The sequence below is a fragment of the Diabrotica virgifera genome, chromosome 5, assembly GCF_917563875.1.
Source record: "Diabrotica virgifera virgifera chromosome 5, PGI_DIABVI_V3a".
NCBI classification, from domain to species: Eukaryota; Metazoa; Arthropoda; class Insecta; order Coleoptera; family Chrysomelidae; genus Diabrotica; species Diabrotica virgifera.
Window position 1 is genome coordinate 159,110,219 of NC_065447.1, and position 20,994 is coordinate 159,131,212.

The 20,994-nt window shown below is 33.3% G+C and overlaps 1 protein-coding gene across 1 annotated transcript in view; it reads right to left on the reverse strand.

Annotated features, from left to right (window-relative positions):
- Positions 1-20,994, reverse strand: part of LOC114336641 (zinc finger MIZ domain-containing protein 1-like) — a 66,070-nt gene that overhangs the window by 39,168 nt on the left and 5,908 nt on the right. Inside the window, exon 2 of the mRNA XM_050651623.1 lies at positions 18,569-18,787. Coding sequence (XP_050507580.1) covers positions 18,569-18,787 — 219 coding nt within the window. The remainder of the gene's footprint in view (positions 1-18,568; positions 18,788-20,994) is intronic.

Below are 20,994 nucleotides of genomic sequence, written 5' to 3' on the forward strand. Positions count from 1 at the left end.
GTTGTAGCTCAATAATCGAAATGCACGTGATTTAATAGTTTATTCTTAGAGTATATAAGTTATAGGAATTATATCTGCAATACTATATATTTTAAGTTTTCTCAGCATTTTTCTCTTAAGTTAAATCAATTAAAGGGTTGTTTGGGGGTGAAGGGGATGAGCTCAAAAATCGAAACTATATAATTTCAAGAGCTCATAAATAGCTCGTAATTCTGTCGCAAAAACCGATTCAATATTCCTATTTTTAAGTAGTGGAGGGGGGCTGACTCAGCCCCACCCCCCACTAAAGTATTAAATTCCTGCTCAGTGGAACGAGCTCAAAATTTTTAGTTTGCGGAATACGAGAGCTCATAAATAGCTCATAAATCAGGACTATTAGTTTTTTAATTTTTGCAAGTGGGGGGGGGAGGGGCAGCTCAACACGGGTCATATTACGAACGAAAGACAAATTGTGTTGCAAAGAATGGGAAGAGACAGAGAACTTTTGACCACCATTAAAAGGCAAAGCATATTTGGGTCACATACTTAGAAATGAACGAGCTTTGCAGCTGATTATGAAGGGTAAATTCGAACGAAAAGGGGGTCCTGGTAGACGACAAAATATCCTCGCTGAAAAACATTCGCGATTGGACCGGGTTAAACACACAGACGGTTTTAAGAAAAGCAGAAGATAGAGACGAATTTGCAATGGTTATAGTCAACCTTCATTAGTGTAGACGGCACTAGCAGAAGATGATGAAATACAAACGTTACGTGTCTTCTTCTTGGGTTCTTCTTCTCCTTTGGAGGTTACCGATCAACATGGCAATTTTAACTTTAGGATACTGTCGCACGGAATAATTCCACTGGCAACAGTCCAAAGCATTCTCGCAGATTGCGCAGTCAGGAATATCTACTACTTTCTACACTTCTTGGGTAACTACTTTACCTTGCATTATAAGTTGTAATATATTATAAGTTAGCTGTGCCAAGAAACTCTAGCTTGTTTTCTTGACATTAAATATAGTTTCCATTTCTTTTCTTATTATCTCAAGCACCTGTTGGTTGATTACCTCGGTGAAACATATATTCCTTGCTTTAGTTTTTTTTATTACTCTGTACTGTATTATCTTCAAGAATAATTTGTGATTAATGATATTGTTCTGTATTCTGTATGCATTGTTTCGGTATGTGTCCTGTTTTGTACACTGTGTTAAACAAGTCTACTATAATGTCTATGCTTTCATCAATTATGCATTTTAATCTTTCTACTGGGATCTGGTCTGGACCTACTGCCTACTGCTTTACGATTTTTCATTCCATTTTAATTTCCTCTTTTAATATCTTTAAAACTATACCATCTTCTATTTCCTCTTTCTTCTGGCCCTTTATATTGTCTTTGCACAATTGATTGATGTACTATAACCTAAAGTAATTTTTGTCCGCCCTGTATCAATATGTTCGTTAAATGTTCATTTAGTTACTGTAAATACTTGTAGTATACTAAAACCACCGGGTCGTTAAAAACGTCCACGTGATGTTAGAAATTGCACCTACAATAGGAAAATAATAAATTTTATATCCGAAATAAATTGCTGAAACCGCATAAACGGTACCTGAGACCAAACTATTTATCCAATTCACCATATAATTCCACAAACCGTTCGCAGCAAACAGTGAATATAACAGCATTATTATTGTGAAAACTCGTAACGGTTGTTTAGCAAAGTCAAAAAATATCAGTGTGTATATATATTTCTGTCTAATATAATAATTCACATGAAACCAGCAAGTTACCAGGTAGGGTGGTATTTTTGGCCGTGTAGAATACACTATTAGGGTCGGTTTTCGATTTAAACAAAGGTGACCTACTGACAGAACGAGGGGTATGACATTGGGAAAAAGGGGGTGGAATCGAGTATTGTCAATAAACGTATAGAGAACGTTATTTGGTTATTAATTAAGTAGGGAAGCATACGAGGTGTGTAAGATAAGTTCTTATAAAATATGTACTTTAAAAACCATTTTATTATCTTCATGTAAAACAGATTCTTTATGACTTGTGAAAACAGCTTACGTATCTTTCGCAATTTCTGGACCAATTTAAAATGTACCAATAGACAGGGTTGATAAATACAAATGCCTCAGAACCTGGAAATAGTAAGAAATGTGTTTGTAAAAATGAAAACAATTATCTGCAATAATGACCTTAGATTAGAACTGAGAGTAAGAAAGAGGTCTGAAATGCTACGTGTTTTTGATACTTCAATACGAACACTGAAGCAAGAACTCATAAATAAGCTACAGTCATTTGAAATGTGGTGTTACAGAAGGATGCTTAGAATAACATGGACAAGGAAGAAAACGAACACGCAAGTATTGCGATCAATGTAACACGTAATGAGACGACAGCGATATGAAATAATAAGACTGATAATACAGGGGAAATACGAGAAGGAAGGAGTGTAGGAAGAAGGAGAGTGTGATGGTTGAATAAGGAACTCGTTTAAAGGTAGTTCCATAGAACTTTTCAGAGCAGCAGCGGTAGATAAAGTAAAGGTGGTGTTGATGATATGAAACCTTCGATTGGGAAACGGTATTTATCAGAATAGTCCAGGGCGCATATGTAAAAATATGAGTAGACTTGGATGTTGAGAGGTGACTCATATTTTTTTGCAGAAATTGCTTGGAAATAACTCATATACTTATGTTTGTAGCCCTATAGGGCTTTTTAAAATAATATACCTTTTACCAGGACCAAAATTTTTTATTAAATTTTACTTGTAATTAATGGTATACAGCCAGCTACAGGAAATTCTTCCTAGTGGATTCATATACTTAGGTAATAATAATTGAGTTATCCTCACACTCAAAAAGGTCCGGAACATTGTTTAAATAAGCAAAATGTCAAAAAATGAAGAAAAAATTCGATTTTTTTCTTCGTAAAAGCGTTCATCTCCGAGAAAAGTTGCACTGACATAAAAGTTGCATAATTAAATGTCCTACAAGATAGGATTGGTTAAAAATTTTAAAAATCGTCACCCTTGTTGTAAAATAGCAGTAATTGCGAAAAAAACCCATAAAAAACAAGTATTTGAATTTTACTTTTTTCAACCATTTATGCTACACCTAGGACCTTCATATTTCACCCAGAAAAACTTTATGATATAATAAAATAATACTGTAAATTTCATTAAGATGGGTGAATAGATTTTGCAAAATAATTTTGCAATTCAGCTTTCGCAAAAAAACTGCAATTTTTCAAATTTTTGCAGGACTGACAATAAAGCAGATAGCAAGTTGAATTTTTTTTACATGTAGAAGAACACTGTAACTTTCATTTGCAATTTGCAAAATTAAAATCGGTTATTTAGCACGGCATCAGTAATTTGTTTAAAAACATTAATTTTTTTGCTTGTAACAAATAAAATATCTTTTAAACTACGCAATCAAATTAAATTTATAAAAGCTCATTGGAAAGGTCTTAAAAAATGCATCTTTAAAAAAAGTTAGGTTATGTTCGGTAGTTTTCGAGATACAGACTTTCAAAGTTGAGCGCCATGTGCATTGGGGATCGAACCCGTGTATATTAGGTTGTGAGTCAAGCACGTTAAAATGTACCCAATTAGATATGCGAACTGAACGTTTTAAAGTTTTTGACAGATGATCATCATATTTGCTTATTGTCTGAATTAATCTAATCAAATTAGTTTGATTTTTGTGGAATTAAAATATTAAAATTCAACGAAAATAGAGTAAGAAAATAATATATTTAATAAAGATTGGTAGAAATTTTGTTGGAAATCAAATTGTGTAAACCGAACATTTTACATTTTCCAAATAGGAAAAAACAAGCGGGAAATTAAAAGGAACAAAATGGTTCGTGAATGAGGATTACCCAAAAACCATCTTGGAACAAAGAAAAATACTTTTAAAGCACATGAAAGAAGCAAGAACAAAAGGATATATGTAATGCGAAGATTAAATATGACAAGCTAATAATAAACGAAGATGAATTTTTCATTACAATACTAAAATATTTACACTTAAGTACCTGTTACTTTTGAATACTATTTAAAAAATCACTACAAGTAAGTATAAACTTACTTTTTTCTCACAACAATAAAAACTAAAACACCAACTTAACAATTATTAACAACAACACATTTGTTTGTCCACAGCCGCAATATTCGATAATTTTTGACGGGCCATTGGAATGCCCAATCAGAGCAAACGAATCCGCTGTCCTGCGCGTAGCACCAAAAATTAATGTTTATTAAAATATTTCTGACGTCGCGCGCGGTGCTAATTAACCGATTTTAATTTTGCAAATTGCAAATCAAAGGTACAGTGTTCTTCTATATGTAAAAAAAATTTCAACTTGCTATCAGTCCTGCAAAATTTTGAAAAATTGCATGTTTTTGCGAAAGCTGGATTGCAAAATTATTTTGCAAAATCTATTGAACCGATGTTAATGAAATTTACAGTATTGTTTTATTATATCATAAAGTTTTTCTGGGTGAAATATGAAGGTATTAACGTAGCATAAATAATTGAAAAAAGTAAAATGCAAATACTTGTTTTTTTATGGTTTTTTTCTATTTTGCAACAAGGATGGCAATTTTTAAAAATTTTAACCAATCCTATCTTGTAGTAAATTTAGTTACGCAACTTTTATGTCAGGGCAACTCGGAAATGAATACTTTTAAAGTTATAATCAAAAAACGAAGAAAAAAATCGAATTTTTTCTTCATTTTGATTATTTAAACACTGTTCCGGCCTTTTTTTAGTGGAAGGATAACTCAATTATTAAATATGAATTATTTCCAAGCAATTTCTGAAAAAAAAATATGAGTCACCTCTCAACGGCCATCGATACCGTTGTTGATAAGTAGTTGTGCTAGCTAACAGCACATGATACTTCTACAAGTCACGATACACTCAACCAGAGATAGGATGGTACACATTTGTGGGCGGATCCTCCTTGGCGCGAAATACGTCACTCACAGAGTTGTTTTAAAAGTTAGCGTGCAGTACACATATAGTTGACATACGTTTTCGCTTATAAATTCGTTTAATTGTGTTTTTTTGGGGTTTTTGGCTTCTTTTTTATTAAAATGAGGTGTGTTGTGTGTACGGTGTAATTCTGACAATCAGTAAAAGAAAAATCCGTGTGATAAAAGCGTCAAGTTTTACCGATTTCCCAAAGACTCCAGTTTGTGCAAGCAGTGATTAGGTACATCCTACAAAAACAAGAGACAAAGTGAACGTTAAAACCGCTGTTATTTGTTCCAAACATTTTCTGGAGAGTGATTATGAAACCAATTTAAGACATAAGCTTCTTAGTTACACTTCCAAAAATTATCGTGGTTTGAAAAACGATGCGGTTCCTACCCAGAATCTACCCCTATCCCAAGTTTGTTTTGATACATCTAAACTGAATCGAAAACTTCTTGCCAAAAAGAGGCAAACGACTCAACTTGTGAGTGAATTACTAGCCTCAACGCCCTCAACCTCAAGAGGAACGTAAGTTACTAAAAATGTTACAAGGTGTACCGTATTTAAAATGCCTATACAGAAATATCATAAATTATACGTAGAGGTCCATTCCCGGGAAATCAGTAAAAAAATGGAAATCCTGATCTGATACCCGGGTATTCTTACAGATTTCCAGGGATTTTTTTAAATATTTCATTTTAAATAGGACTTTTCCACACTTCTTATTTGTTGTGAGCTTCCGTCATATTATTATGTCGTATATTAATATTATACACAAATTATACGACATATGGCCGAAGCTCGAAACAAATTCCACTTAAAATATTTCATTTTTTAGTTACATTTTTAAAGCATAAACATTCTATTGTTTATGCAAAAGATCTGATTCATTTTGAAGGGTCCAGGATTATATTGTAAATATTAATTTTTAATTAAATTTATGTTTATGAAGAATGCGATGAAAAATTATAAACGGTCATTAAAAAGGAGGTCACGTTGTACAACAATTCAAATCAGCTGACCGGACATTTACAAAATTACTCACTGCACTAAAAAACATCAGACCTTTCTGACCTTCATCAACAGAAAGCGAAGGTGTGTTTATAATTTCAGCAAATTTCTGTACAAAAAAGGAATCAGCTGGAAAGATCAAACACTGAACAATTTATGTTTTCCTAAAACTTATTTCAATAATAAAATCAACGAAAATTCAGATTAAACACAAATTTATAATTTTTCTGTTTTTAAAATTTTCTTTTAAATTTTTGAATGTTTCTAAATATATTCAATATTTAATCAATATTATACGTTTTAATACTAATTGCATTGAAAAATAATGAAGATAAAATAGAAAAGTAAAAAAGAGAGTGAAAAATAATTAAAAACCAATTTCTTCTCTTCATTTTTAAATTTCCCGATTTCCGGGAAATCATAGGGGGCGGGAAATGGAGCTCTAACTGTAAAAGATACAGAATGGAGTTAAATGATCTGGCAGGATTCATTTGCCATAAATTTAAGAACGACTTATCATTGCAAAGTTCGTCGAGTGCATCATTTACGTGGATAGATCATTTGAGAGAGGGTGGTTTGTCAAAACCATCTTCTGGCATTCATGAATGTCGTTGAGAGTCTCAACAGGGTATTTTTTGCTGCACATAATAAAGATGGATTAGTATGTGTTGAAAATTTCATAAAAAGTCTTTTGTTGCAAAGTGTAGATATTCAATGCCCCGAAAAGGCAAAACGCTTGTTCTTTAGAACAAGAATGTTCATTCGCATAAAAGAACTAAATAGATCAATTACCCTCCAGAGAGCTACCAAAAGAAAATGGAAAAAAATTTTGGCCTAGAAAACAATAAAAAACTCTTAACAATGTGTATATGGGATTGAGCCACAATTATTGTTGGTGTAACGAAAATTACATTTCTTAAATACTACCGTTTGAGTTTCGATTTCCATTCCGGAAATCGCCCTCAGAAAATTAAAAGTTAAAAGAAAATTAAGTGTTGAAAATTCTGGGAAACTGTAGTAACCGTCTCGTAACCTCGTTCAGGTTACAACAATTTTCCCAGAATTTTCAACACCTAATTCTCTTTTAAATTTTAATTTTCAAAGATTCAAGCTCGACTCTTCAATACGATTTGATTGTTATGTCAGAGGTACTATTTCTGCGATTATATTATATGGCACTTCCGGTTAGAACTTTTTAACCGAAAATTATATAATAACCAAAAGTATGTCTACATTTATTCTCATCTTGCTAAGGCACGTCAAATAATATATCGCTCTAAAACGGTAGGTACTTCCGGTTGCAACTCTAAAATCGGAAGTCCGATGTCAAATGCCTTATCTTTAACACCATCCCTGGGTTATAAGCTTTCATTCGACATCTCATTTGTCATTATATCTGTATTAGTAACGAAGGAGTTATATTCACGGATGGACGGACAGACAGTCATGAAACCGGAAGTATATATTTGTTCTCGTCTTGCTAAAGCGCAACGAATAATATATCGCTTGTACTATTCCGGTGACTTTAAAACAGTACTTCCGGTTGCAACTCGAAAACCGGAAGTCCTAGGTCAAATTTCTCATCTTTAATACCATCCATATGGATTATAAGCTTTCATTCGACACCTCACTTGTCATTCTACCTGGTATAATGACGGAAGAGTTGTGTCTACGGACGGACGTACGGACAGACATACGTAAATAATTCAACGTTTTCACATTTTTTCAAAATTGGGTGAAAACAACATGCATATTTTATTTAAACTACTGCATATGCGCATATTTCATACGTTTTTATTAGCATACTTGCCTAAGTTTAGTAATAAGTATAGGAATAAAACTTTTATTTATACAAACTTTAATTCGAAAACAGCACTTATTTATTTCATGTTCTCTATTCAAACCTAACTAAATATTTAAAATAATGCTCGAACATATTTTGTAATTATGTCCTTGTTTAGTTTTTAAGTTACTTATACAAATTTATTTGGTCTTCTAAATACCCTTTTTAATTTTAATTTGTGGGTAATTATTTTAAAATTTCTTGGACAAAAAGTTGTATTTACTTATATAGTAACTTCTGTGTAAATTTCAGATTTTTACCTTTTGTAATTTGAATAAAATAAGAGAAGTTTGACGTTATTTATATTGGTTTCCTTATATCCCGCCAGCGATTACTCTGTGAGTGACGTCATGCGCTCGGCAGACGAAAACTCGTTTTTAGGAACATCCGGGCCTGTCTACAAGTAATATTCGGAAGCTGCTTATTTATGGCATCTTAGATTTACAATTCATAAATAGGGGACTATTATATTCAAATACGTATTGATATTCTGATTCCTAAAAAATTCTTGAAATTCAGTACATTTTGTTCACCTTCGCCTAACGATTGAACAAGAAATAAATATTCGAAAATTTTAAAGGAAGCATGACTAACTTTTCAAGATAAAAATAATATGGAAAAAACTGACTAAAAGACAGTTTCGAAAATTGTGACACAAGTCACTTTCAGCAACTTAACAAGACGTGACTACTTGAATCAAGGAAATACCTGAATGTCCCTGGTAAAAAAACTTCCGAGAAATCTTCATTTCGGCTATTGTGACGTTCTTTTGACATATTCTATTTAAACGCTTTTAGGGGCAGATAACAGCTGTGAATGTTCTAAAATATTGTAAATCTGTTTTGAAAATAAGTGCATGGGTACTACCTACCTGAGGTACGGTGGAGTATGATTCCTTTGTTGATATGGGTTAACTATAATTGCTGAGATTTAACGTTCAAGTGATGATCTGACGGTAATTTATGACAGACATTACAAATTGCAATGCTTTTTATCATTCTTACATTTTTGGAATACCCGATTGGACGTGTTTAACTCATGTTAAAGACAAATATTTGGAGACAAGTAAAGAATGTTGACATTCCTACTGCGTTCCAGGGTGAATTCTTTAAAGTGAATGTTGCGATAATATTGAATCAGAAAATAAATTATTGGAGTAAGCAAGAATTTGGTGTTTTGTATTTTGTTGTGATACTTAAAAAAATGGCATACACAATACAAGCGTCGATGCAGCAGAAACATAAAGAATACCTAGAATGTTAGAAATTAAAACATAGATATCAATAGCTGCTTAAAATCTAAAACGGGCTCCACACTCTCGGCGAAGTTACTTCGCCAAAGTTGCCGAAGTGCCTCTCTACACACGAGTTCTACTTCGCGAGGAACACATTCAAGCGGTGCGATACCGACAAAGATCCCTTTGACTCGGACGCGCCAGACCGACAGATTTCGGAAGCAGAACGAAGTTAGGCAAAGTTACACAAGGTGGCCGTCTACACTCTCGTACTTGTTGAACCTCGATCGACTTCGAAATATCAATAAATAACGAAATACGAAATCTCTCTAATAATTTTTTTTTCGAAATTAGAACAGCAAAAAATGTATCAAAACTGCAAAAAAGCAGAATACTGGAAATGTTTACTTGAAATGCTGATAAAAATACGAAATTTTCTTACTAATAGAAGGCCTAAACAAAAATAATAAATATCAATAATGTTTAGTATTAATAAAAGGGGCGGACTTAAATAAAGAAATTACTGTGAAGCAGTTAGCCTTCTAGCCTTTAACTTTTCAATTTTTACAGATTTGGTTCAGTTTGTGACTAAACTTTTGGATAAAATGAAGACATCTTCTTCTTCACGTGCCTTATCAGAATTACACAGAAGTACACACCAAACATAGCAGTTAAAACATTATTTGTCTTAGTTCTAAACTGGGATGCTTATTGCAAAGAAATGACTTCATTTTCATAAAAGTAGTTTTAGTCATTGTATTCTGTCTGGATCTAGTTGGTTCGTTATGAGAGTTCCCAAATATGTCATTTAGTGTTCCGTGGGTGGTTTACGAAAACAATTAAATGAAATTAAAATAAGTGTAAGACAACGAACAATAATATATTTATTTATTTTTGGTTAAAAAAGCGTTCTTATATCTCGTAAGAGGGTTTGTTATTCTTTGCGAGACGAGGGTTTGTGTCAGACTGGCCGTGGATGAACTAAAAAACATTAGTTTTACATTTCTGTGATTTTTAAAGAAGTTGAAGACTGATTTATTGACATAAGAAGGCTGGTCCTTTATCGTCCCGTTATCATTATCGAATTTTTGCGTTTCCCATACATAAACTGAACAGGCCATCAACATCTGGTGTTTTAAAAGCTGAGAAGGCATTTTATCTATATACTGATGGGTCTAGGACGTTTCATCGCCGCCAGTTCTTCACCGCCGTTTCGATTCCGCCAGTTCATCGCCGGCCGATTCATCGCCGGCCCATTCATCGCCAGTTAATCGCTATCTGATATATTTCCGAATTTTCGACAGTTACATTTATTATTTATTTTTAGTATTAATTAGGAATTCTAGGAAATGACCATTCCCGTTGCCATACTTAATCTTTTAATAAACTTTTATAATATAAAATATATTATAATGATTATAATGACCTGAAATCCGGGACTTTTTAAAGAAAATCGGGACATTTTTTTAATACGTATCATTTTATTCATTATTTAACATTTTTATACTGACAGTGCTATTTTTGATGTGATTAAGCCACAGTTGGTTGTAATGATTATTTCATTCATAGGAGATTCTGACAAATAGAAAGCTACAGAAATCTGAATTAAATCGATAATTTTTAATAATCTCCCGTCGTTAAGTATATTACGTCAGATGCCTTCGTTGCTACGAAAAAATACATTCAGTGACATTAATGACAATAATTAATGTTTTAAAAGTTATAAAAGTGATGACTTTCAATCGTCAAATATTTATAAAAACTGTGTGTTTAATGGTACTTACATACATAAATTACAATAAAATTTTGGTTTTGAACAGTTTTATTCATGAAATAATCGCAACAAATTGCACTCGACCTCTGAAATTAATATAGAATTTTTGCTCTCGTGACACTTTGACAGTTTTAATTTCACGAGCCGAAGGCGAGTGAAATTATGTCAAAGTGTCACGAGAGCAAAAATTCTATATTAATTTCAGTCGAGTGCAATTTGTTGCGATTATTTCATGAATAAAACTGTTCAAAACCAAAATTTTATTTACTCGGGAAAAATTCAATAATTTCAGAGCTCTTGTGCAATTACTACTGATTATTTCATTTATAGGAGATTCTGACCAATAGAAAGCTACAGAAATCTGAATTAAATCGATAATTTTTGATAATCTCCCGTCGTTACGTATATTACGTCAGATGCCCTTCGTTGCTACGAAAAAATACATTCAGTGACATTAATTACAATTAATGTTTTAAAAATTATAAAAGTGATGACTTTCAACCGTAAAATATTTATAAAAACTGTGTGTTTAATGGTACTTACATAAATAAATTACAATAAAATTTTGGTTTTGAACAGTTTTATTCATGAAATAATCGCAACAAATTGCACTCGACCTCTGAAATTAATATAGAATTTTTGCTCTCGTGACACTTTGACATAATTTCACTCGCCTTCGGCTCGTGAAATTAAAACTGTCAAAGTGTCACTCGGGAAAAATTCAATAATTTCAGAGCTCTTGTGCAATTACTACTGATAATCTTTTAAATTTCACGGTCAACATTTCCAACCAAGAGAAACTGTTTCTTAAATTCGAAAAGAACTCAAAATTTCTGTACAGAAATTTAGGGGAAGTAGAACAGTAAATAATAATATTTTTTATCTTTTTAATTGTCAAAAGTTTTGAACTGAATTTAACAGTAGCAGATGTAATCCAAAACATTGCCATATTAAAAAGAAACTGGGTCGGACACAGGAAGAATGAAAGACAAACGTTGGACGAAGCGAACTGTTGAATGGAGACTCAGAGCAAACAAGAAAAGTAGAGGCAGACCTCAAACTAAATGGACTGGTGACATCAAGAGAATGGCTGGTCACGAATAAACAGAAATGAATTGACACACGACACGCCAAAGGAGGCTTACATCTGACGATGGATGGAATAGCTCTTGAGATGATGATGAATTCACCTTTATTTAAATTCTCCATTTTTTAAATCAATATCTCACTTTTCAATACCATGTTGAGAGCCATTTACCTTGCATGCCTTCATGGTTCATTATTTTTGTCATAAGATAAGCTATAGATCAAAAATGAATATCCATTTTCAATTTTGTTGCAACACGAAACTACAGCCGCATCATTATTCCAGTTCAATAAGAGCGTGCAGCAAGCACCTCTACCGGTTTCGAAATTTATTAGTCTCTCATCAGGAGGCACATATGCTGCTCTCTCTAACCCAACTAGGACAAACCCCGGCGTGCAGTCACGGATTGCAACAAACGAAATAGCAGGGATGCCCTAGCGGCAACTGCTATCAAAAAGCTAAGTTTTCAATCTAATAGCACATAAAACAACATCTAAAAATGTTATTCTACATCCTACCAGACTGAAAACAATGGGAACCTTCTCTATTTAACACCTCCGAGGCTTCTACAATTTGCAAGTCATAACGGATGCTGAGCCTAAGGAAGATGAGGGAAATTTACAATTTATAATTCACATCCCATCTGCTCAGCGCGGTAAAATTCCAACGATGTGCCTCCTGATGAGAGACTAATAAGTTTCGAAACCGGTAGAGGTGCTTGCTGCACTCTCCGATTGAACTGGAATAATGATGCGGCTGTAGTTTCGTGTTGCAACGAAATTGAAAATGGATATTCTTTTTTGATTTACACGTTTACTCCGAATGGAGTACGAAGTTAACCATTCTCGTTGGAACTTTGCCGCGCTGAGCAGATGGAACGTGAATTATAAATTGTAAAATTCTCTCATCTTCCTTAGTCTCAGCATCCGTTATGGCTTGCAAATTGTAGAAGCCTCGGAGGTGTTACCAGAGAAAGTTCCCATTGTTTTTAGTCTGGTAGGACGTAGAATAACATTTTTGGATGTTGTTTTATGTGCTATTAGATTGAAAACTTAGTTTTTTATAAGCTAGACTTCGTACTTTAAACATTATACTTATTCATTTACATTCTCAAACTCGTTTTAATTCCGTATGACTAAAAATCTAAATATAATGTTCCAAGATATTGCATGGCAATGTAAACAAATCGATATTTTCGCAAATATTGTTATTTTTCATTTAGTAGTGTCTGTCTCGTATTCACGGACCCATGTTTGTTATTGAGAGTTCAAAACTGCCGCCATTAAAGGTTGGTGCAAACACCGGCATAAACAATTATTCGTTCACGTACTGTATTAAGGTATGCAGTCGCGACAAAAAACAATAACAAATTAATGGGACGATGATATCGCCAATGATATGTACTTTTTTCATACTTTTTAAAGGAGTTAATATTTGTGCAGTCAATCGGTCAAGGATATCTTCAAGAAATTACTGACTAGAACAATGACTTAAAATAGATGGACCTGAATGATCCTTGATATGTAAACGATATAATTCTTATATCTAATGCAATAACTTATCAACACAACTGATGCATGAAGACTTAATAATATATCGAGTTATAGGTTTATGAGTTATTTCATCCTCGAGCTGTTTTTTATCAGATAATTCCTTCAGTTGTGTTTCCTTTCCTTGCTTCTATTTTTCTTCCGTTTTATTAATTCACCTTATCGTTATCCACTTTATTGTTTCTATTGGACCAATATTATTTTTTTTTTTTTCATTTTGGTCTTGTATGCACTAGCTCACCTGCTTCGTTAGGTTAGTGTAGTAAGAAACCGTCGTATTTCTACTCTTACAGTTTTCTCAGTCTTTACCGCTTTTCTCATTTAATTCCATAGCGTTTCCTATTTTTTCTAATTTTCTTCTTTAATCAAGCTACTTTTGTTCTTTGTTTTGTTTATACCGGGTGTCCACTTATATTTTCCATTTTAACTGCCTATAACTTCTAAACGGCTCCAGATAGAAATATGCGGTTTTCGCTGAAATGTTTTATTTTAGTAAAAGTTTTGTCTGAATGGATTGAATTTTTTATATCACTTTCAAATACGAAATAACAAATGGCGGGTTTTTGAAAAAAACCTTGTTGACTTTTTTTTAATGGAACACCCAGTATATTTTTTGTAAATTGAAAGAAAGGTCATTTACCTATCCAGAGATGTAAAATTTTTCAAAATCGGTTGTCAAATTACTGAGTAATTAATTTTTAAAATGAGGGGTGCAACGTGGATATCACATACCTAAATAACATAACTGAGCAAAATGATATTACATATTTTATGTGATTTCCACATTGCATCTCTCATTTTAAAAATTAATTGCTCAGTCATTTGCCAACCGATTTTAAAAAATTTTATATCGCTGGATAGGTAAATGACCGTTTTTTCAAGATACAAAAAAATATACTGGGTGTTTTAATAAAAAAAAGTCAACATTTTTTTTTTTTTCAAAAATCCGCCTTTTTTATTTAAAAGCGATATCAAAAATGGTCACTTACCTAAAAACTTGAAAAAACGGTCATTTATCTATCCAGCGATATAAAAATTTTTAAAAGCGGTTGTCAAATAACCGAGCAATTAATTTTTAAAATGAGAGATGCAATATGGAAATCACATAACTTGGTTGGTTATGTTATTTAGGTATGTGATATCCACGTTGCACCTCTCATTTTAAAAATTAATTACTCAGTGATTTGACAACCGATTTTAAAAAACTTTATAATGCTAGATAGGTGAATGACCATTCTTTCAATTTACAAAAGAATATACTGGATGTTCCATTAACAAAAAGTCAACAACGTTTTTTTCAAAAATCCGCCATATTTTATTTCGTATTTGAAAGAGATATAAAAAATTCAATCCATTCAGACAAAACTTTTACTAAAATAAAACATTTTCGTGAAAACCGCATATTTCTATCATGAGCCGTTTAGAAGTTATAGGCAGTTAAAATGGGGGAAAATATAAGTGGACACCCGGTATATAGTTATATTTTTCAATGTTTCTGTGACGTATCAATTCCAGCTAAACAGTTTTTTTGAAGATTCACAAATTTTATTTTCCATTACTCCGCTTTTAGTTGGTCTCTCCGTTTTGTTTGTTATGACTCTTTTGTTTAATATTTTCTTTTCTTCCGGCAGGATCAAACTTACCTTTTTCCACGTAGAAACCTCTAAACCAGCTACTGAGTGGAGTGATCAGCTGTAAGTACAATATGAAAAAGTGAGTCTACGCTGAAGATGATATGTGTGACTGCGGCGCTGTAGAAACCAATGATTAACCTCTGGTGTGCGAACAGCACACCAGCACACTTGCACTCAGGGAGGATTTAAAGCAAATCAACTAAAGAGCCCTGAATGACGTAAAGCACTGGAAGCCGGCAATTTGACTAGAAATGAAGAGGCCACGGAAAGTAAAATAAGTAAGGGTAAGAACAGAACAAGTGGGTCTCGGTGGAGGTCGCGGTCGATATCCATGTAAAACAAACACATTGTAGTGAATGGAAGAGAACAGAGCAGGTAAGTCGCGGTGGAGGTTTAGCGCGATGCCATCCAGGAGGTTTACATCGATGCTTTTGAAAATAAAATGAGTTTGTTTTACACGGATGTCTACTGCACGGCCTACAAGAATGCTTCCCTGTGATTGGTCCGTTCGAAGCCAAGTTGTCACCTACGCTATCTGAGTTGATACTTTTTATATATGTAATCCCTTTTTTGTATTCAGTTTATTTTTGAATTTCTAAAGTAATTATATTCAGTAAATTTTTGAAATATGAAGGAGGTCTGATTATTTACAGCTGACATTTAATCACTATCATCACTTCGCGACTGACAAAACATCGCGAAAGCACAGTCTTTTTCTAATTCAAATTTCATTAAACTACTTTACTTGATAGTGGTTCTAGCTCGACTGACAGCGCAGGTGACCTCCTTGCTATGTGCTGTCGACATCGACCGCGACTTAACTAGTAGCATCCACCGCGACCTACACCTCCACCTCGACCCACTTGTTCTGTTCTTACCCTAAGACTTTTTTGCTTTATCATCATCATTTTCTTTGCCTTTCTGCGAAGTTGGCTTCTCTTATAAAATGTCACCGAAGTTTTTATCTTGAGCCTTATTAATATTAATCCCCTTTATTAATGACATCTTGTACATTTATGTACGAAAAACTAGGAACTTATAAACAATAAACAGAAGAAGAACAAGTATGTTGGATGATTAATAGGAAGCCCTGATTTTTACTTGGTAGGCTTCTCAATCCTATGTGTAGTATATTATTCTTAGATAAAACGTGGTATTTAGTGAAAAATACTTACATATAGGACAAGAGTACAAATTTTGGTATCATTATTAAAATATCTTCAAACTATATATCTAGTAACAATTTATAATACAGCACAATACACTGCAGTTATAAAAAATTGGTGATTAAAAAACACACTTTTAATTTTAGCAAAATAAAAATTTAAAGAAAAACTAATAAAAAATATTTGAAAAAATGGTGGATTCGCCGGGAATCGAAAACTGATAAATCGAATTGTGGCTTGGATCATTTTTAAGTCATAAATATTGCATAATAATATGAGTAAAATCATAAGGTTGCCAAAGTTTCATGCTTTTAACGTAATAGTTTTCAAATAAATCAAATGGTTATTGCGTAACAGATAATTAAAAATTGCATGTCCTGGTACGTTTTCTATGAATTTGTCGTTATGCATTATCTATAAACGTTTATTACAAAGGCAGTTTGCGTATATACGAAATTGTAATCAAAACATTGGTATCCCTCAAATGAGATTGCTAGGTACACATCCCATGGAATAGAAAAATATGTAAATAAAGCTTCCATTGACGTTGATTCTCTAAGCAGAATTTAATGCTCTACTGGGAGACGAAACAACTAAATTGTGGAGAAGAAAGTGAGGGTAAAAAAATACAGAAAGCACTAAAAAACTGTTTATATGACTGATGATGTTTCAAATGATATTAAGTGATTAAAATTCTGTCCGAGTGACAGATATTGACTACAGTGACAGATTTTGACTACTAAAAGAGATGAGAATGTATAGAATGTTCTAATAAGTGGCTTCATGAAAATTTTAATGGCGTCTTACGCAAAATGATACCTGCAATGTGGTTTTAGAATAATAAATAATAAAAGTTTCCATAAAATTCCCACAAAAGCCAGTTTAAATTATATTTTTATTTATATTATTAATCACCACAATACTGTGTACCATATTCACACGTTGGGTTTATTGACCACAATGTTTTTCTACCAAAATATTGTCCTTATATTGTTGACAATACTGAGGCATATTTGTTTTTAGTTATAAAATCTTTTTTGTCTGATGATACCTAATCTTATTTTTATTCAAGCTAGAAGTATATCACACCAGAAAAAGATGGGAGGAAGATACAAATAATAAAGAAAATAAATGAGAAAAAATAATAAAAAAGTGCGCATTATGCTGTTTGTGAAAAAAACTAAGGAAAGATAATGTACAAAAAATTAGTTTTTGTGTATATCGTTGGGTTTTATTTGATCTTCTCAGCAGACAAATGAAAAAATAATTGGCACATGATGAAAATATACAAAAATCAAGTAGTAAAAAGTTTAAAGAATGGAATTACTTGAAACGTTTTGAAAAGTGTTATGGTCTCTATGAGAACCTAAAGATTGTATCAGCCTTTAGAAAGCAAATTCATAAGTAATTTGTTCACAGTGAATCAGTTGCTATAAAATCTATAGGTTTTGTTAAAAAAGAATTAGCATGACATGATTCCAGGGCACTTATACTTGAACGAACATGAAAATGAAGAAGTTGGCAAAATCAGTACCGAAATTTATAAGAAATCGTGAGGAAGGACTGATTTTTTCTCACGATTGTTGCAACGAATGTTGACTGACTTTGTTGACTTAGATAAAAAGATAAAAAGCAGAAAAATTGGTCAACACCAGAAATTATCGCAAACCAGAATTTGATACTGCTGTCATAGAAATATGGAGATGTATATAACACATTCAAGCATTTTTTGGATTAGTTACTTGCAAGATATAAAGTACTAGGGACTAGATTCACGGACTCTACATCAGCGGGAAATAAATAAGCTGGTATTTGAAAGGAAGATTGTTAGAACGATATTTGGCCCTCAAAGAGATGAATTGACAGTAGAGTGAAGAAGGCGCCGCAATGCTGAATTGGAGACTGTATGGTACTGAAAATATTATCAGATATATACTAAGAGCTATCCAGTAAGATAGGCAGGCCATGTGGTAAGATCAAAGGAACACATAAGTGTTAAAGACAGTGTTTTTGAGAGACCAGACGGTAGATCAGTAGACTGTCCCAGAAAAAGATGGAAGGACGATGTTGAAGCTGATTTATGTAGAATTGGGGTACAACAATAGAAAATGGAAGCGCAAGATCGTAGAAGATAGAGGGTATTACTGGCTGTAGCGAAAACTCACCCCGAATTGTAAAGTCAGTCAATGGGAAGAGGATATAAAGTACTACACAATTTAGAAAGAAATAAAGCTACATATGCTGGTGACTGCTTACAGATACCAAATTTTGATTAAAACAAAAAGTACTCACCCTGGAGGTACACTCTGTCTATATCCTCCTTGATAACCGCCTTGTTGCACTTTGCCTGCAGTTCCTTGAGCTCCTATGTAGTTGGGGTTAGCGGTAGGCGTCGGGCCGCCCGTATAGGCGCCCCCGTGGGGGCCCGACTGCGTCGTAGTGCTCACTCCCCACACCGTGGTCACGACCGACAACTGCTGCTGGGCGCCAGCTCCCGGTCCTGTCCAATCCCTAAAGCAAGAAAAATTTTGTTCATTACGTAATTCTTAACCTTTAGCTAGGCCTAGATGTTAATTGTACAATGTATGCAACTGGTAGAGTACCTACAGAAGTTTAAAAACCTTCAGTAATGATACTAATCAACAGAATTTGTTTTTTAATGGCATAGACATAAGTCATTCAGTCAGTTGCAATAGTTTCTATAGTTACACAAAGTTTATCACTAGTTCCGGGGAGTAATGTGTGGTGGGTGTTGAGTAAATGTCTTGTTACTTAGTAAAGGCGACTTCATTGTCTTTACAACGAGACGCTTATTGAAGCCGAACGTCTGCGGTCCCTCATCTGTCCCGATCCCATAAGGATAGAAATCATTTTTATTTGTTAGTTTTTTTTTATCAACAGAAATTAGGTATAAATTTAACCAATAGTCATCAATAGACTTGCATGTTTTATCCTTCAGTGTTATAGTAGAAACGGAATTCGGCCAGAATGCCCAAAAAAGTGGTTTATTTGAAACATTACTTATTTGGTTAAAACATCGCATTTTTGTTGGTAAAAAAATATATATTAATTTACTGGACTAAATTACGGTCCTGTTGATGAGAAGACTCGGGCTTCACACAATGTTGCCAAACTGAATTTTGTTATTTTCGGTTTAAATTTTCTAGCTAAATTAGTCTACTATACTTATTTGATAATCTCATTGTGAAAAGCAATATTAGTGTTGTTATACACTTTGTCAATGAATTCACAGTAGAAACTGAGATGGTGAAAGGTCTTTGTCAAATAGGCACTGAAATATTCAGCATGCAGTGGCGGATCCAGAAAGTTTTGGGGGGGGGGAGGGTGTCAGGGGATTTAATTACTTTTCTCTGATGCAAGGTCACTTAGTCTTACCACCCCTAGGATAAGTGGGTTTTTAATTATTTTTTGGATTGGCCCAAATTTTTTTTTCTTTGACAGCTCTCGGTTTTTCTTTTTTTTAAGATTATTGACTTGATATTTATCTTCGTTTGGGTGGGGGGGTCATGGTAATATAGGGTATTTGACAATTTTCATTTTTTATGCTGTTTTTAATCACCTGTAAGTAAAATGTCAAAATTTTCATTAAAAACACAATTATTTTTGTGATAATATGTCAGATTGGAATTTATGTCTCTCTGTTTGCATACTTAATCATGTTTCAAGCTCTGTTGAACTGTATTACTTATTTGCATGATAGTTCTGGAAAGTTCAGTAACAATAAAAAGAAAGAATATGATGGGATTTATACAATGTGATAAAATGGAGAAAATTGTCATGGTAAGAAGACCTGGACAATAAGTGAGAAATCAAGTTCAAAAAGCAAATAGACTGGCAGGATGTCTTAATAACACTATATGGCGAAACCTGGCGACGTATTAACACTGAGATGAAGTCAAGAATTTATAAAGCCAGTGTAAGGCCAATAATGACATATGCATCAGAAACAAGACCCGATACAGCTACAACGCAAAGACTACTGGAAACAGCAGGGATGAGAGTAATGGATACGGAGAGAAGTGAAGACATTAGAAGACAATGTAACGTACAGTGTATAAACAAATGAACACTAAATATCAAAAAGAATGGAATAACCACATAGGCATCAATCTGCCAATGAACAAGCAGAATTGTTTATAAAGAGGAAGAAGAAGAAGAAGACAAAATGGAAAATGAGTTAAGTCACAAAGGGAGTTAAATTGCCAAAAAACTGGAAGAAGAAAACCATTACAGGAAACAGGCACCAAGTAGATTTTTTCCTTCATCTTCTATAAGGCTAGGAACCATCAGTGCTATGTGAACCTTCTTGGCTGTGGCTGGCAGCTTTGCATGGCTGCATGTGAAACATTACTTCAGATTCCTAAGCCAGGATATTTTTCATCTAGCCACATTTCTTTCAAGTAAAAAACTGATATAATTATATCACCATGCAGAAAAGATTGGTTTTAGGAAAAGTCCTATATTAAAAAAAAGAATATGATGATTTTTTAATGATATTAATGGAATTTTTATTCCTTTTCTGAACATTTGTAACCATTGTCCATGAAGCCATGAAAGTCTTTAAAACGTAGTCAACACCAGATTTTGAGATCAGTTTACAAATGTATTGTAATAGAGCCAATGGAACACATGTATAATAAGATAGAGGAAAAATATGTTTCGCATATTGTGTTGCCATTTTTACAAAGACCTATTCT